Here is an 18,564-nt window from a genome sequence, read left to right as displayed (position 1 = left end):
GGTTGCTGTGAGCTGTAATGCCACGGCACTCTGCCCAGGGGGACAGCTTGAGGCTCTGTCTCAAAAATAAAAAAAAAATAAAAAAAAAATAAAAAGAATGCGCAAAGAACCCAAACAGACCTTTCTCAAAAGAAGACAAATGGCCAACAGATACATGAAATCTCTAGTAGTAAGACAAATGCAAATTAAAGGCACAATGAGGTATTGCCTCATACTTGTTAGGTTAGTTATTAACAAAAAGATGAAAGATAAGTGTCCTGAGGATATGGAGAAAAGGAAACCCTTATACACTGTTGGTAATATTTCAAATTAATACAGCCATTTGGAAAACAGGATGGAGGTTCCTCACAAAACGAAAAACAGAATTACCGTATGATCTAGCAATCTCACTACTGGATATATACCCAAAGAAATTAAAATAAGCATGTTGTAGCGATAGCTGTACTTACACGTTCATTGCAGCATTATTCACAATAGCGAAGTATATGGAAACAACCTTAACCTAAGCATCCATCAATGGATAAACAGATGAAAAAAATGCAGAATGTGTCTATACATATATACATGCGTGCATGTGCGCGCGTGCGCACACACACACACACACACACACACACACACACGGGAATACTATTCAGCCTTAAAATACCAAAAGAACCCCAGGAAATTTTATCATTTGTGGCAAAATGAATACCTAAAAGGCACTATGTTAAGGGAAATAAGCCAGGCAGAGAGAGACAGATACTGTATAATCTTACCTAAATACACAATCTAAAAAAGCCAAACTCGAAATAGAGAGTGGAATGATGGTTACCAGAGGCAAGATGGGGGAATAAAGGAAATATCGGTCAATGGGTACACCGTATAAAGTTTCAGTTAGAGAGGAAGGAATAGGTTAACTATTGTTAATAATAATGTATTGTATATTTCAAAATAGCTAAAAGAGGGTTTTAAATGTTCCCACCACAAAGAAATGATAAATATTTGAGGTGACAAATATTCCAATAAGCCTGATTCAATCATTCCACAGTGTACCTATGTATTGAAACATCACACTAAACCCACAGGTATGTAAAATGTGCAAAATTGTCAATAAAAAAAAAACTCTAAAGAATACTCAATGGTATTCACAACTTTAGCTATTATAATTAATAGAATTTTTAAAAATCTTGGAACTAGATATTTTTTCATGACTACTGTAGCTCATTTCAATTTCGAAAGTAAAGGGTACTCTTTTTTACATACTTTGATCACTCAATAGTACAGTATATATTTTTACTCGTAGGTGCACTGATTCTGTTATTAATAGGCAGTAGGTAGTGTGATAAGTAAAGACCATAGATCTAAGCATCCCAAAGTATTTTTGGATAACTTATTACTGCAGCCATAAACCCAAATTCTGGCTAAGAAAATATTACTGAATCTAATCAGGAGGCTCTAGTCACCCTGTGAAAAGTCCTTTCTGGAGTTTCCTTTTACCCCAGGTCAAAATCATACCCATTCAAGTTTCTTTTTTTTTTTTTTTTGAGACAGAGCCTCAAGCTGTCTCCCTGGGCAGAGTGCCGAGGCATTACAGCTCACAGCAACCTCCAACTCCTGGGCTCAAGCGAGTCTCCTGCCTCTGCCTCCCAAGTAGCTGGGACCACAGGCGCCTGCCACAACGCCCGGCTATTTTTTGGTTGCAGCCGTCATTGTTGTTTGGCGGGTCCGGGCTGGGGATTCAAACCCGCCACCTTAGGTGTACGTGGCTGGCGCCTAAGCTGGTTGAACTATAGGCGCCGAGCCTCCCATTCAAGTTTCACTTCTAGTAGGGCAGTGTAATGCTACTGTAGACCAACTTTCTGGGGATAACAACTACAAATTATTTTGCTGGGGAAAAACAGTTACCTGAGGATTTTGTAGAGTAAATACAGACTATGGAGAGAAGTCAAAACTTGAGCAAACTAGCATCTTACTGGACTGTTTGGTTACAGCTTTGCCCCAAGGTTGGGCAGTAGATATATGGAAAAGCTAAAGCTGACATTTTGTCAGAAGGAACTGGGGAAAAGTAAATAGTCAGCCACCAGAGAAAAAAGGGAATCCCATAGGAGATAAAGTTGAAAGAGATTCCATAATCCTGAGTATGAAACACCACAGAAGTATCAAGCTGATCCATGAACCATGTATACATAGATGTACATCAAAGCAGAGGCTTAAAGAATCAAACTGAAATTGGAACTACTGCTCACAGAAGGTAAAAGGGAGAGCTTACACTTTGACAGTTATCTGACAGCTAAAATTAAAATATCAATATTCTATAGAAAAGTATTACAGAACCAAGAGTCTATGAAAATTTAACATTCACAATGTCCAAGATATAAGCCGAACTTACCTGACATATAAAAACATGAAAATGTAGCCCATTCTCAGAAGAAAAGGCAAACTACAGATGCCCATTCCAAGAATAATGAACTGCTAGAAATATGAGGCAAAGATGTTTTAAAATAAGGGTTTTAATTATGTTTGGTGAAATAAAAAAACACTTGAGTGAAAATATAATGGAAGAAATTTCAGTACAGAGTAAGGGAACAAAATCAAAATTTTAGAACCCCAAAATACAGCAGCCAAACCCCCCCCCAGAATATCAATAGATAGACTTAATATTACAACGGAGATGAAAGAGGAAGGAATTAGTGAACTCAACACAGATCAATATCCAAATGAGAGAATAAAAAAAAATTGATAAAAAAAAAGCCTTAGAAAGCTCTGGGACAATCTCAAAAGGTTTCTAATATATATCTGTGATTTCCAGGAAGAGAGAAACCAGCAGAAAAAATATGGAAAAATGACTGCTAAAACTTTGACAATTTAATGAAAGACAAATTTACAAATTCAAGAAGTTCAGTGAACTCCAATAAAGATAAACTGAAAGAAAAAAACATACTTAGGTACATCATAATCAAACTCTTGAAAATAAAGATAGAAAATAACCAGACAAAAGCAACCTATCAATACAGGGCACCGAAAGGGAAATGACTGTGGGTTTCTCATCAGAAAAGATAGAGGTCATAAGACAGTGAACATCTTCAAAGTGCTAAAAGCAAAAGTACTGTCAACCTAGAATGTTTATCTAATGGAAGTATTCTTCAAGAATGAAGGTAAAATAAAGAAATTTTCAGGAAAAGAAAAACTAAGTGTTGCCAGGTGACCTGTATTATAAGAAGGTTTTTTAGGCAGAAGAGAAATTACTATGTAGCAGAAAAAAAACTTGGACCTTAAGAAATAACTTAAAGCACCAGAAATGGTACACATTCAAATAAATATAAAAGACTACTGTATTCTTCTTAAGTTTTAAAAAATCACACATGACTGTTTAAAGCAAAATTTACAGCACTGTCTTATGAGATTTACAACATATACTATATAATACATATTAAAACTATGGTGAATAGTGAAGGAAGGGGCAAATACACCTTCCCTCACTATAAAGTCAGGAGAGTTCTAGATTTTATATGAAGTGGTAGATTAACAGCTGTGAGTAGACTGTAAAAGGTTAGGGAATGTATCCTGAAGTCTCCAGATATAAATAAGTAAAGAGGAATAGCTAAAAAGCTAATAGGCAAATTAAAATGGAATATTAAAGTATATCCAAATAATCTAAAAGAAGATATGAAGAGCAGAAGAGTTGAACTAAAAAAAACATAGAGGTCAAACAGAAAACAAAATGCAGACCTAAATCGACCATATTAATGATTTCATTAAATAATAATGTAAATGATTCAATAAAATGGCAGAGACTGTCACAGAGGCTAAAAAAAAAAGACTCAGCTAAATACAGCTCTAAGAGCCACAACTTCAAATATATAGATGGGGAGGAGAAAGAAAAGAAAGGGACAGGAAAACTGTCTCTATTTGCAGATGATATAATTGTTTGTACATATGTAAAATCTTAACGAATCTTCAAACAGCTATTAGAATCAGCAAGATACAAGGCTGATACACAAAAATCAATTATACTTTTATATACTAGCAAAAGCAATATATACAAAATGTTATTCAGAGTAATGTGATAAAATCTTGTGTAGTTCCCACCCCATACCATCTAGTATGCGAATCATCACTTTACTTTGTCCAGCATTTCCAACCTGTTAGCCTTCTTGGTTGACAGATCAACTGTTGTGGCATCATTCTATTTTATTATTACTTATTGTTAATATCATATTGTACCTAATTTATACATTACAGTTTGTCACAGGTGTGTATGTATGTATAGGAAAAAACATAGTATATACAGTGTTGGGTACTATATGGTTTCAGGCATCCACTAGGACTTTTGGAATATCTTCCCTCCCCCCTTAGATAAGGGCAGACTCTTAAACCATTTCCCCCAAAACTTGTGTTTAATAAAATGACACTTTATAACTTTATAACATAATTTGGCTTTGCTCATAATTTTACCATGTTCTTATACAGTAAACTATAATCTAAATGGAGAACATTATATCCTTACATGTTGCTAAAACATAGCACAACCTAATGTTTTGAAGGTTTTTTAGAATTTCCATTTCCTACCACTGGCAGCCCCTATCCTTACCCTCAACTTTGCTAAATATGTCACTTATATTTTTTAACTCTGAATGTGGCACGTAAGCAAACACTAAGCAGTGACCAGGAAAAGATTGTTTTCCATTCCACGAGACGATACACTCTAAAGATACACCTTCAGTCCACTGATTTAAGAGCAACAATTGTGCCCAAACAAACCTAACAAACACATAAACCAACAAAGGTGTAACAAAGGTGTCTTTTAAGGATTTTCTAGGTTGGGAGTCCAATTTAAGAAATAGGTCAACTGCTATGAAAATCCAGGAGACTATAAAGGAAAAAAAACAAAAACAAGGGGAACACAAAGGGTCTGAAAATAAATTCCACCAAAAGAAAAAACAAAACACTGTCAGAACCCTCCCATTTCCCCACTGTATTCATTTCTACACCTTTGAAGATTGCTTAATGCAAGTATCTTCAACAGTTCTTGGCTTGGCGCCCAGAGAACAGTGGTTACAGCACCAGCCACATACACCAAAGGTGGTGGGTTCAAACTCAGCCCAGGCCAGCTAAAAAACTGCAACAACAACAACAACAAAAAAAAATAGGAGGGCGTTGGGGGTGGGGGAGAAGCACCTGTAGTCCCAGCTACTTGGGAGGCTGAGGCAAGAGAATTGCCTGAGCCCAAGAGTTTAAGGTTCCTATGAGCTGTGATGCCCAAGAGTGACATAGTGAGACTCTGTCTCAAAAAAATAAAATAATAACAGTTCTCCAACTGTTGGTCTTAGGACCCCTGTACACCATTTAAAAATACTGAGAATCCCAAAGAGCTCCTATTTATGTTATGTTTACCTATTAGAAACTAAAACTGAGATATTTAATTTTTACTAATTCATTTAGAACTAATAATAAACACATTAACATAAATATTACTTTGTACGAAAAATATATTCTCCAAAACAAAAAAAGCCAGTGAGAAGAATGACACTAATTTTATACATTTTTTAAATGATTTAATGTTTGGCTTTATAGAAAATGGCTGGGTTATTGTGACCACCCCTGCATTCAAAGTATGGAAAAATCACAGGTCGTACAGCCTCTAGAAAACTTACAAGATAAAGAATGAAAAAGTCAAATAACATCTTAGTTTTTTTTCTGGTGCTGGTGGTGATGGTTTGAGGTAGAGTCCTGCTCTATCTCCCCAGCTAGAGTGCAGTGGCATCATTACAGCTCACTGCAACCGTAAACTCTTGGGCTCAAGTAATGTTACTGGTTCGGGCTCCTATAGGCTGGGACCACAGGCACATGCCACTATACCTAGCTAATTTTTTGTAGACCATCCTTGCTCTTACTTAGGATGGTCTTGAACTCCCAGACTCAAGCAATCCTCCTGCCTCAGCCTCCCAGAGTGCTAGGGTTTCAGGCATGAGACATCGTACTCAGCCTCTTAGTATCATTATGAACATATTTTTGGCATCATGTACTCTCTTAAACAGCCTTACACATTGAGAACCACTGCTTTAGCAAAGTTGATTCCTATAAGCAAAGAATAACATAGGAAAATAGCCAAGACAAAAGACTTAAGATGGAGGGGGGAATCAAAGAATGAACAGGGAATATGATTACGTGATTATCAATATGATAAAAGAGATAAAACTACACTGGCAATTTGGAGCACTCATTGTTTCGAGGCATTTCTTTAACAAAAAATTACTCAAGACCTAAGGTTCCCTACACACTAGTTCCCCTGGAATAGTTTAATAGCTTACCAGTCTTCAAAACACTCTACAGATAATATCCAACTAATTTTGCTTTTTTCTATCCTAAGCAGCTTCCAGTGGACAGAGTACTTACATAAATAAGCAATATATCCTCTGGCTAAAATAAACAAGCAAGGCCAAATTAAAAAGCAAAATGCAAAAAGACTTCAAATAAAAACAATACTAACAAGGATTGGAAAAGTAAAAAATAAGAAATTACTATCTATCCTGGACTTCAGGCTCAGCCATACTGCCCTGTCAGGAAGTACTCTTTTTTTTTTTAACCACCAGGTTTTCACATTCCCAATCCTACTTATCTATTTCTGTTCATCCATTAGGCCCTTCTAACAGAACATCACTTCTTCCAAGGAACCTTTCCTGACTTCTACAGTTAAGTATGCCATATAGGCCCACAATTTTCAAGACCCTTATCTTATGGTGACCACATAATTCATCATCCAAATGCTATTTTGAGAATGAACACAGAACTAGTAGTTATGAGACAATAAGCAACACTAGAAATACACATTCATCCTACTTATCAGTTTATCTTCCCTGCTTGAGTAAGACTCTCATGAGGAGAGAGCATGAGTCTGTATTGCATTACAACCATTAAAATATTTTCATTTTTTTACATAAAATTCTGATGTTTACACATGAACAAAAGTATCACAGATTTCAGAAATCTGATAAGGAAATTTTAGGAATGTCAATATATTTACTGTCTACATTTCAAAGTCCTTTTAACTTGTAAACGTTTTCAACTTATGGGTCATGTCTGTTTTTCTGACTATGTGACTATCCAAGATATTTCCTTAGATAAAACTTAATGGTTACTTAATATATAACCTCTAACCTAATAAAAATGCTATATAACCTCTTGCCTCCCTCCCAGCACTCTCTAAATGAAAAATACCCTAAGAACATAATCTTTTAGAATGTTAAAGAGTGTCTGTCCCCTCAATTATACGTACTTTGCTAATATCTGGTTTCCTTCTACAGCTTCCTCTCCTACAGTTACAACAAAATATACAGCTCAGGCTAAAATAAATTATCAATATTCCTAACTGAAAAGCCTGGTACTGTTATGGGTATTGTGTGGAACTATAACCACAAAGGGAAATTTTTGATGTTTTTATATCTTAAAGAGAAGATTAAAAAAAAAGATAAGCAGTAGAAAATGAATGTGAAAGTATATGTCCAATATATATATTAAAGAACACACACTCTGGGCGGTGCCTGTGGCTCAAAGGAGTAGGGCACCGGCACCATAGGCCGGAGGTGGCAGGTTCAAACCCAGCCCCAGCCAAAACAAAAAAAAAAAAAACACACACTTTTCTAACATGAAACCTGTATTTCTTAGAAGTGACAATATTGTCAGTAAATAAAACTGACAATATGGTCTCAGAAAAAAAGAGAAGGTTCTCAAAAAGAGGAATTGCTCTAAGAACTATAAAACAAGATAACAGAATAAAATACAGGCTTAATAAATGCACAACTGACAACCCCATTCCAGCTTGCAAAAAATAACTGAAGTTACAGGAACTTCAGAAGAAGAGAGCAAATGGTAGAGAAGACCACAATTCTTTAGCCCTTCAAACTATACATCCTTTCCAAGTTGCTTAATGATGCTATAGGTTAAAAAAAAAAAAAATGTGGATTTTTCTCCACAAAATTCTGGCAATCAATACCAAATGCTTCATACCCCACATTTTTATACAATGTCCAAATACTGTGTTTTAAAGGGCAAAGTGTGTGTGGGGGGGGGGGGGCGGTGGGGGCAGATAATGACATTCATACCCTCTCAAACAATTATATTTCTAAGCTTACCAACACTTCAGCCTTAAAATTGTCTAGTTCTGTTACTGAAAGACTTGTGTTAACAATATTAAATTTCAATTTCTTACGCTCTGATTTATGTAAACTCAAAAATTGTTCTAGTCTAAGAGTTCATTCTTAGACTTGATAAAGATACCTTGATAACTAGGCTTACTAAATTCTGTCTGCTGGTTCCCATAAATCTTTCTGACTAAACCTCATTAGTGCTATATATCACAGATTCACATGATCCCAACATGACCCCAGTATGAAGTTCTTATCATCAAGGCTCAAAAGTTTTATTCCTTTACCAAGAATGAGAATAGAACAAATTCATTTGACCACACATTTTACTCAGTTTCCTTCATTATCATTCTATTCTCCTTTCCCCAACTTATTCTGCAAACATGTACTGATATCCATTATGTGGGGTGAAGATCGTAACACTGGAGACACAAACATTAGATATTTTCTCTGCCCTTATGGGGATCACAGTCCAATAGAGGTGGCAAGTATAAAAACAACTAATTTCTACAAAATGAGGAATTCTACAAAAGAGCTTTATAAAAATTCTACAAGCATGTAAACAAAAAGGGAAGAAAACACTTCACAAAGTTGTTAACATCCAAAATAGGTTCTTAAATGTCTTAAAGAACAGTAGGATAGGATGGGTGTGTGCTTGTATATTTTAGTTGAGATGCTGGCAATGTACAAAGTGTGAGGATAGCTGAAGGGTAAGGGTAATGTCTGTTTGGCAGCCAAAATGTTGACTAAAACTCTGCTAAAATGCATAATTTAGGGTATCGACTATAACTCCTTTGTTCATTCATTCTTGCAAATTAATTTTGACCATGAATTCACAAGTAAGAATTACCTTACAAACAATACACACACAACATAAGAGATTTTTGAGTATGAAGTGACTACTACACGCTATAAGCAGGAAAGGGCATTTTGAGAACAATGAGGAAAATTTGATGTAACGAAACCAATCATCTGCCATGGAAAAGGAATACTTGTGTTATACAAAACTAGTCCTCAATGTTGTGGATGCAATACTGAGTACTGAAAGAGTACTAAATTAAAACTCACAGTGAGCTAGATTCAATCTCAGGCAATAGCTATACCCTAATTATGACAAAACCTTTTCCTTAATTCCTAAACTGCTCACCTCACTCAAGATCAAATAAGAGAATGGATCTAAAAATGTTTTGAAAAATGTAAAATGGCACAGAAAGAAAATCTTACCTTCATTATGGTTATACTTGTTATTAAAAATGAATTTTATAATCTATATTTCTGACATATTCATACTAACTTTATAATAAAGAGCTCTTACCCGTTCTACAGATCGTGCCCTCTTCTTTGGCCGAGTAGGCAGCACATCTTCCTTCGGATTGGTGTCTATTGCCCAATAGGACCCCTAAAGGTAAAGAAGTAAGTTTCTATTAATAGAATATTATAGCAATCCTATAATATTAAAATGGAATTTTATAATTATCTGCTCCAAAAGCAAACATTTTGCAAATATATCAATGAGAATGAGAAGAAACACTAGTTTTGAACTAAGAAAAGTAAAGTTTCTATGAGGGGAAAAAATCCACTTACAACTAGATTAATGAAAAAACAATTATAAGGTGAAGAACCCACATTCAAGAACTTCTGTCACAGTCAATTTAAAAGAAAAATTACCAATTACATTTTTAATAGGTAATTATCATAAGGTGAAGAACCCACATTCAACAACTTCTGTCGCAGCCAACTTAAAAGAAAAATTACCAATTACATTCTTTTTTTTTTTGAGACAGAGCCTCAAGCTGTCCCCCTGGGTAGAGTGCCGTGGCATTACAGCTCACAGCAACCTCCAACTCCTGGGCTCAAGCGAGTCTCCTGCCTCCGCCTCCCAAGTAGCTGGGACCACAGGCGCCCGCCACAACGCCCGGCTATTTTTTGGTTGCAGCCGTCATTGTTGTTTGGCGGGTCCGGGCTGGGGATTCGAACCCGCCACCTTAGGTGTACGTGGCTGGCGCCTTAGCCGGTTGAGCTATAGGCGCCGAGCCCAATTACATTCTTAATAGATAATTATTCCCAATTAAATCCATGTACCTACATCATGAAACTTTATGTAAACTCAAAAATTGTTCTAGTCTAACAGTTCATTCTTAGACTTGATAAAGATACCTTGATAACTGGGCTTACTAAATTCTGTCTGCTGGCTCCCATAAATCTTTCTGACTAAATCTCATTAGTGCTATATATCACAGATTCACATGATCCCAACTGTTTCTGAATGCCTAGAACACTGTAAATGCTTAATATGTATTTCTGAATGAATGACATGAGAACTTATATCAAAAAATAAGAGAATAGTTATTTGTAACAGTAAATAGCACAAGATTTATGTACAGATCATTGCTTCTCAGGATGCACTTACTTTTCTCAGTTCAAAACTAGTGTTTCTTATTATTCTCATTGATATATTTGCAAAATGTTTGCTTTTGGAGCAGATGATTATAAAAATCTATTTTAATGTTATAGGATTGCTATAATATTCTATTAACAGAAACCTACTTTTTTACCTTTAGGGGTCCTATTGGGCAATAGGGGATTCCAAGTTTAATTTTAAACTTTAAAAGAATTTTATACTAAAGATACTATAGTTTCTGTACCCTGGGACCTCACTGTTTAAACACATTTTATATAATAAGTGCATCCTGAGAAGCAATGATCTGTACATAAATCTTGTGCTGTTTACTGTCACAAATAACTATTCTCTTTTATTTTTTGATATAAGTTCTCATATCATTCATTCAAAAATACATATTAAGCACTTACAGTGTTCCAGGCATTCAGAAACAGTGACTTAAAAAAATTTTTTTTCACAAACATACATCATACAGTTTGCACATATTATATAGACGAGAAGACCAAAGCTCAGGAAGATGAAGTGGTTTGTCCTACCAAGGATATGAAAGCTAGAACCTAAACTAAAAGGTTTCCATCTCCCTCAGTTATCCTACCTCTCTCTAAATACACATTTGGGAGAGAACAGCAAAAATGGAATTTGAGAAAGAAGAAGAGGGAAAAGAGGGAGATACGCATTTCAGAAACAGAAATACAATCTCAACTCAAACAGAGCTTCTCCAAGACACACTGTAATGAACCTATCCAAAGTCACAACAAAAGAGAAAATTCTGCAAGCAGCCAGGAGTATGTGCCAGCTGACCTACAGGGGCAGATCCATTAGGGTAATAGTGGACTTTTCAGCTGAAACTTTGTAAGCCAGAAAAGAATGGCCATCTATCTTTACCCTTCTTAAACAAAATAATTTTCAGCCCAGAATTCTATATCCTGCTAAACCAAACTTCAAAACTGGAGAAATCAAATCTTTTGCTGATATGCAAACATTCAAATTCACCACAGGGATATCAGCTTTATAGGAAATACCTATTCTCAACACTGCTCATCACAATGGACTGCCAGCCAAGTAAACACCCAGAGCTCAAAACTTAAGCTTCCACAATGGCCCAAAGTATAAAACCATGTAATGGACATTCACAAAATAAGATGAATAGAACTCCACAAACTTATCAATTCTCTCAATAAATGTTAATGTCTTGAATGCCCCACTGAAGAGGCACAGGCTGGCTGATTGGATAAAAAAGCACAAGCCATCCATATACTGTCTCCCAGAAATGCACCTAACCTTGAAAGACAAATCAAGATTTGGGCTTAAGGGATGGAAAACAATATTTCAGGCAAATGTAAGTCAGAAGAAAGGAGGGGCTGCAATCTTATTTTCATATACAAGTGGATTTAAAGCAACTAAAGTTAAGAAAGACAAAGATGGTCACTACATACTGGTCAATAGAACAATACAAAAAGAGGATATTTCAATTCTAAGTATTGTGCACCCAACTTAAATGCTCCCAGATTTATGAAATAGACATTGATTAGTCTGAGCAATATGATATCCCATAACACTATAATAGCCAAGGACATTAACACCTCTCTGACACAACTGGACAGATCCTCTAAACAAAAACTAAACAAAAATACAAAGGACTTAAATGTGACCATAGAACAAATGGGCTTAATGGCCATATATAGAACACATCATCCCAAAGCTAAGGAATATACATTCCTCTTGTCAGTCCATGAAACATACTCTAAAATAGATCATATCCTAGTATACAAATCAAACCTTAACAAAATTAAAAGAATTAAAATTATACCGTATATATAGACAGACAACAAGGGCAATAATGGTGGAACTCAACTCCAACAAAAATGTACATCCCTACACAAAGACTTGGAAATTAAACAGCCTTATGCTGAGTGACAGTTAGGTCAAGGAAAAGACATAAAGATGGGAATTATTAAATTCCTCAAACATAACAACAATGAAGCTACAAGTTACCACAACTTGTAGGATACTGCAAAAGCAGTCTTAACAGGGAAATGTATTGCATTAGATGCCTACATTTGAAAAACAGAAAGAAAGCACATCAACAAACTAATGAATCATCTTAAGGAAATAGAAAAAGAACAATCTAAACCCAAACCTAGCAGAAGAAAAGAAATAACTAAAATTAAATCAGAAATTAATGAAATTGAAAATAAAAGAATCATTCAGAAAATTAACAAAAGTTTATTTTTTTAAAAAAATAAATAAAATCAATAGACCTTTGACCAGATTAACTAGAAACAGAGACGTTAAATCTTTAATAACCTCAATTAGAAATGATAAAGGAGAAATAACAATAACAGATATCACAAGAAATCATCTCTGAGTACTACAAGAAACTCTATGACCAGAAATTTGACAATGTGGAGGAAATGGATCAATATTTGCAATCACACATTTTCCCTAGACTTAACCAAGAAGAAACAGATCTCAACAGACCAATATAAAGCACTGAGATTGCAGAAACAATAAAACAATCTTCCAACAAAAAAATGCAGATGGCTTCACTCCAGAATTCTATCAAACCTTCAAAGAAGAGCTTATACCCATACTGCAGAAATTATTCCAAAAAACGGAAAAAAGAAGGAATCTTTCCGAATATGTTTCATGAAGAAAACCACCCTGATACCAAAACCAGAAAAAGTCCGAACTAAAAAGGAAAACTACAGACCAATTTTGCTAATTTAATACAGACCCAAAAATACTCAATAAAATGTTAGCCAATAGATTACAGTTACACCTTAAAAAATTATACATTACGATCAAGTAGGCTTCATCCTGGGGACGCAAGGCTATTTTACCATAAGCAAATCTATAAATATAATTCACCAATATCAAGAGAAACAAAAACAAAGACCATATGATCCTCTTAATAGATGTAAAAGAAAAAGCATTTGATAAAATTCAGCATCTTTTTCTAATAAGAACGCTTACCAATATAAGCACAGGTGACACATTTCCTAAACTGATTGAAGTCATCTTCAACAAACCAACAGCTAATATTCTACTGAATACAGTAAAACTGAAAGCTTTTCCACTTAGAACTGGAACCAGACAAGGTTGTCCTCTATCACCACCATTACTCAACATAATGCTAGAAGTTCTAGCCAAAGCAATCAGGCAAAAGAAGGATATAAAGGACATCCAACTGGGAACAGAAGAAGTCAAACTCTCACTCTTTGCTGATAATATGATTTTATACATAGAGAACTCCAAAGATTCAACCACAAGATTCCTGGAAGTGACCAAAAAATACAGTAATATCTCAGGATATAAAATTAATGTCCACACATCAGTAGCCTTTGGATATCCCAACACAGCCAACTTAAGAAATTAATAAAGACACAATTCCCTTCACCACAGCTTCAGAGAAAATGAAATACCTAAGAATATACCTAACAAAAGAGATGAAGGACCACTACAAAGAGAATTATGAAATCCTAAGAAAAGAAATAGCAGAAGACATTAACAAATGGAAGAGCATACTATGTTCCAGGCTGGGAAAAATCAACATTATTAAAATATCTATAATACCTAAAGCAATCTAGATTCAAAGCAATCCCCATTAAAATGCCAACATCATACTTTCAAGATTTAGAAAAAACAATTCTTCATTTTGTATGGAACCAGGAAAAAACCCTGTAGAGCCAAGCCAATTCTTAGGAATAAAAACAAAGATGGGGGCATCACCCTATCAGACTTTAGGCTTAAAAGTCCACAGTGGGCTCGGCACTTGTGGCTCAAGCGGCTAAGGCGCCAGCCACATACACCTAAGGTCGCGGGTTCGAATCCCCAGCCCAGGCCCGCCAAACAACAATGATGGCTGCAACCAAAAAAAAGAAAAAAATGGCCAGGCGTTGTGGCGGACGCCTGTGGTCCCAGCTACTTGGGAGGCTGAGGCAGGAGACTCGCTTGAGCCCAGGAGTTGGAGGTTGCTGTGAGCTGTGATGCCATGGCACTCTACCCAGGGGGATAGCTTGAGGCTCCGTCTCAAAAAAAAAAAAGTCCACAGTGATCAAAATAGCATGGTACTGGCACAAAAATAGAGACACAGACCTTTGGAAGTGTATGGAAAACCATGAGATGAAACTAAAATCTTATATAACCACCTGATCTTTGATAAACCAAACAAGAGTATACTAGGGAAAAGAATCCCTATTCAGTAAATGATGCTGGGAGAACTGGATAAACACACGTTAAAGACTGAAACTGGATCTGCACCTTTCACCACTTTCAAAAATTGATTCAAGATGGATAAAAGATTTAAATCTAAGGCATAAAACAATAAAAGGCCTAGAAGAAAATGTGGAAAAAAACTCTTGAAGATGTTGGTCTGGGGAAAGATTTTATGAAGACAACTTCCATGGCAATGGCAACAACAACAAAAATAAATAAATGAGACTTAATTGAACTGAAAAGCTTCTGCACAGCTAAGGACACAACCAAAGCAAACAGACAACCTTCAGAAGGGGAAAAGATATTTGCATTATTACAAATCTGACTAAGGGTTGATAACTAGAATCCACAGAGAACTCAAATTATCAACAAAAATGGAGCTAACAATCCCATCTATCATTGGGCAAGAGACATGAACAGAACCTTCTCTAAGGAACCAAATAAATGGTTAACAAACATGAAAAAATGTTCATTGTCCATAATCATCAGTGAAATGCAAATCAAACCACCCTGAGATAGCACCTAATCCCAGTAAGATTAGCCCACATCACAACGTTCCAAAGCTGCAGATGCTGGTGCAGATATGGAGAGAGGGAAACGCTTTTACATTCTTGGTGGGACTACAAACTAATACAGCATCTTTAATAAGAAGTATGGAGAATCCTCAAGGAACTCAAATTAGACCTGCCATTTGACCCTGCAATCCCACTACTAGGCATATACCCAGAAGAAAGAAATTCTTTTATCATAAGGACATTTGCACTAGTGTTTATCATAGCTCAATTTATAATTGCCAAGAACTCAGGATTAACAAATACTATTCAGCCATAAAAAAGATAGTGCCTTCACATCTTTTGTATTATCTTGGATATAGTTTAAACACATTGTTCCTAGAAAAGTATCATAAGAATGGAAAAGCAATTATCTAATGTACTCAGTACTGATATGAAACCAGCAAACAATCTAATGTATGCCCACATAAGAGAAAAACTCTTTTCAATTCAAGTTGGGGGCAAGGTAATAGGGAAAGAAGAGGGGAGGAGGGTGGGTGCTCCCCCTGAATGGGCACAGTATGGGAGTGTTTAGCACACCTTTTGAGTGCAGGACATCACCACAAGAGGGATTCTACCTAACAAAATCAAATATTTTGACCTGGCTGTTTGTACTCTCACATTAACCTCAAACAAACAAACAGAAATGCAATGTACATTGCTACTTTTACAATAAATCCCAGTAACAGTATTCAAATTAGTTTTGGGCTCTATTATCTCATTAATCTTCCTTGGCTGCTTTTCTAGGCAACATTTATTGCTCTCATCTATCAATCTTTATACTTTTATGTACAACAGGAATTATTTGTTTATAGTTTCTTGAACATATCATGTTGTTTCATGCATCTGTACTATGTGATCTTACTATCTGTAATATCCACCCTATCATGATAAACTCATGTCCTGCACTCAAAGTTTACCTCAGATTAGCTAAAGGAATCCTTCTCTTACCTTCTAGCTATACCTGAAAATTTGTCCCTCTTTCCCTCTGCAAGATCTCTATACTCTGGACATAATTAGACCACTGACCATATTTAACATTACAATCCTGTTTACAGGTCTATATCTAGGAGTTCCTTAAAGGTAGGGACTATTTTATTCACTACTGCATCCACATCACCAAACACAATGTCAGACACAAAGAAACCACTCAATAAACATTTGTTGAAATGTGAAGGGGAAAAAAAGTTGTTTATCATACTGTGCCTAGAAAGCAGTGTACACAGTATTACTATGTACATGTCAATATAAAGAGTACGTATGTACTTCTCAGATCCTCGTCTATGCAGGTACGTGAAGTTATCACTCATTTCATCACCCAGCCACTGCTGGTGTATTCCTCCATGTTACCTTTTCAAAGTGGTCATTACATTTCAGCTAATGAGTCTACCAGATCTGGCATAAACTTACCAAGAACCATGTAAAATATAGATGCTATAAAAAACAAGATGCTAAAAATGAAAACAATAGTTTCATCAATAGATTTAGCTACCAAGTTTCAAAATAAACAAAGTAGGAAAAAACTGTATACTGAGTTGTCATAAAAACTTAAAAATAAAGTAGATGGGAAAGTACCAAACCCAATGGATAATAGTTTGAAAATCACTTTTTAGAGATAAGATAAATTCCCTGTTTAGTTCTGTTTGGGGTGGGTGAGTTTATGTGTATTAAACTAGGGAAACTATTCACTGCCCAAACTTCAGGCTGACTTGTTATTAAATATTTCAATAAAACTATAAAAACAAATATGTATCTGTTCTTCCTCACAAAATGCAACTGGCTATGGCTTGCCACAAACTGATCAACAACAGGGAAAAAAACTTGTTCATAAGCATTGCAGTTCCTCAAAAGATTAAGCAGAATTATCAAATGACCAAGCAATTCCATTTATGTACATATACCTAAAAGACTTAAAAGCAGGACTCCAAGTATATACACCCATGTTCATAGCAACATTATTCACAATAACCAAAAGGTAGAAGCAGCCCAAGTATGTATGAAAGGATGAATGAACAAAATATGGTACATACAATGGAATATCACTCAGCCTAAAAAAGGAAGAGAATTCTGACACATGAACCAGTCATAGAAGGATAACATTGTATGATTCCACTCATAGTCAAATTCACAGAGACAAAAAGTAGAATGGTGGTTGTCAGGACTGGGGAGGGAGTAAGATGGAAAGTCATTATTTTATGAGTACAGAATTTAAGCTTAGGAAGATGAAAAGGTTCTGGGGATAGATGGTGGTGATGGTTACAAAACAATGTGGATGCCCTTAATGCCCCTGAACTGCACACTTAAAATGGTTCAAATGGTAAGTTTTATGTGTATTTTACCACAAACAAAAGTCTCTCTCAGCTACCTTAAAAAACAGTTATCTTTGCCCTTCTTTGTCAGACAATAATATATTTCACAAAAAATGAACTGCCAATCAACAAATACATGCTATATCCAATATCCTCCCAGAGCAGGCACATGTGGATCAAACAGGAAAATAAAGGTTTTGGTTTGGTTTTATCTTTAAAAATCAACTTTACTTAAGCATATTTAAACAAAAAAAAAATTATATTCATTTAAAGCGCACAATTCAAGGAACTGTGACAATTTTCTATACAACCATGTAACTACCACTAAAATTAAGATATAGAACATTTCCATAACTCTAACAAACTCCTCTCTGTGGCTCACCAAGCAATTCCCTCTCCTTTGCAGTACCCAGCTCCATCATACACAACTACTGATCTGCCATCATTACGGATTAGCTTTGCTATTTCTATAATTTCATATAATTGAACTCAACTATCTTCCACTCTCAACAGCAAGAGTTCAATTATTGTATCTTTGCCAAAACTTGGTATTTTAAGGCCTTTGGATCTCAGCCATTCTAGTAACAGGTAGTTTGCCTTGCTTTGTTTTCACATACATTTCCCTAATGCATACTGATGATAGGCATCTTTGCATGTACTTATTTGACACCTATTTATCATCTTTTGTGAAGTGTCTATTCATATCTTTTGCCCATGTTTTATTTGGTTTACAAGAATTTTGGTTATTTCTGTTATTTAGGCCTGTTCATATATTCTGAAGAATAAGTCTTTTGTTCATTATGTACTCTGTAAATATTTTCTCTTCATCTATGGATTATTTTTGTTTTCATGATGGAATCTTCTAAGAAGGAAAAAGCTTTCAGTTCAATAAAAGTCCAATTAATCAATTTCCCTTGTATGGTACGTGCTTTGTGTCTATTTTCCTTTAAAAAAAAAAAAAA

At 35.4% G+C, this 18,564-nt stretch overlaps 1 protein-coding gene across 1 annotated transcript in view; it reads right to left on the bottom strand.

Moving 5' to 3' along the window:
* The window catches only part of FOXJ3 (forkhead box J3), a 149,635-nt gene that overhangs the window by 54,454 nt on the left and 76,617 nt on the right, over window positions 1-18,564 (bottom strand). The window contains exon 6 of the mRNA XM_012810897.2: window positions 9,439-9,522. Coding sequence (XP_012666351.1) covers window positions 9,439-9,522 — 84 coding nt within the window. The remainder of the gene's footprint in view (window positions 1-9,438; window positions 9,523-18,564) is intronic.

This window comes from Otolemur garnettii, unplaced genomic scaffold, assembly GCF_000181295.1.
Source record: "Otolemur garnettii isolate 467f Iridium unplaced genomic scaffold, OtoGar3 scaffold00144, whole genome shotgun sequence".
Lineage (NCBI taxonomy): Eukaryota > Metazoa > Chordata > Mammalia > Primates > Galagidae > Otolemur > Otolemur garnettii.
The sequence above is the reverse complement of the archived record's forward strand: the minus strand, read 5'-3'. Positions and strand labels throughout refer to the sequence as shown.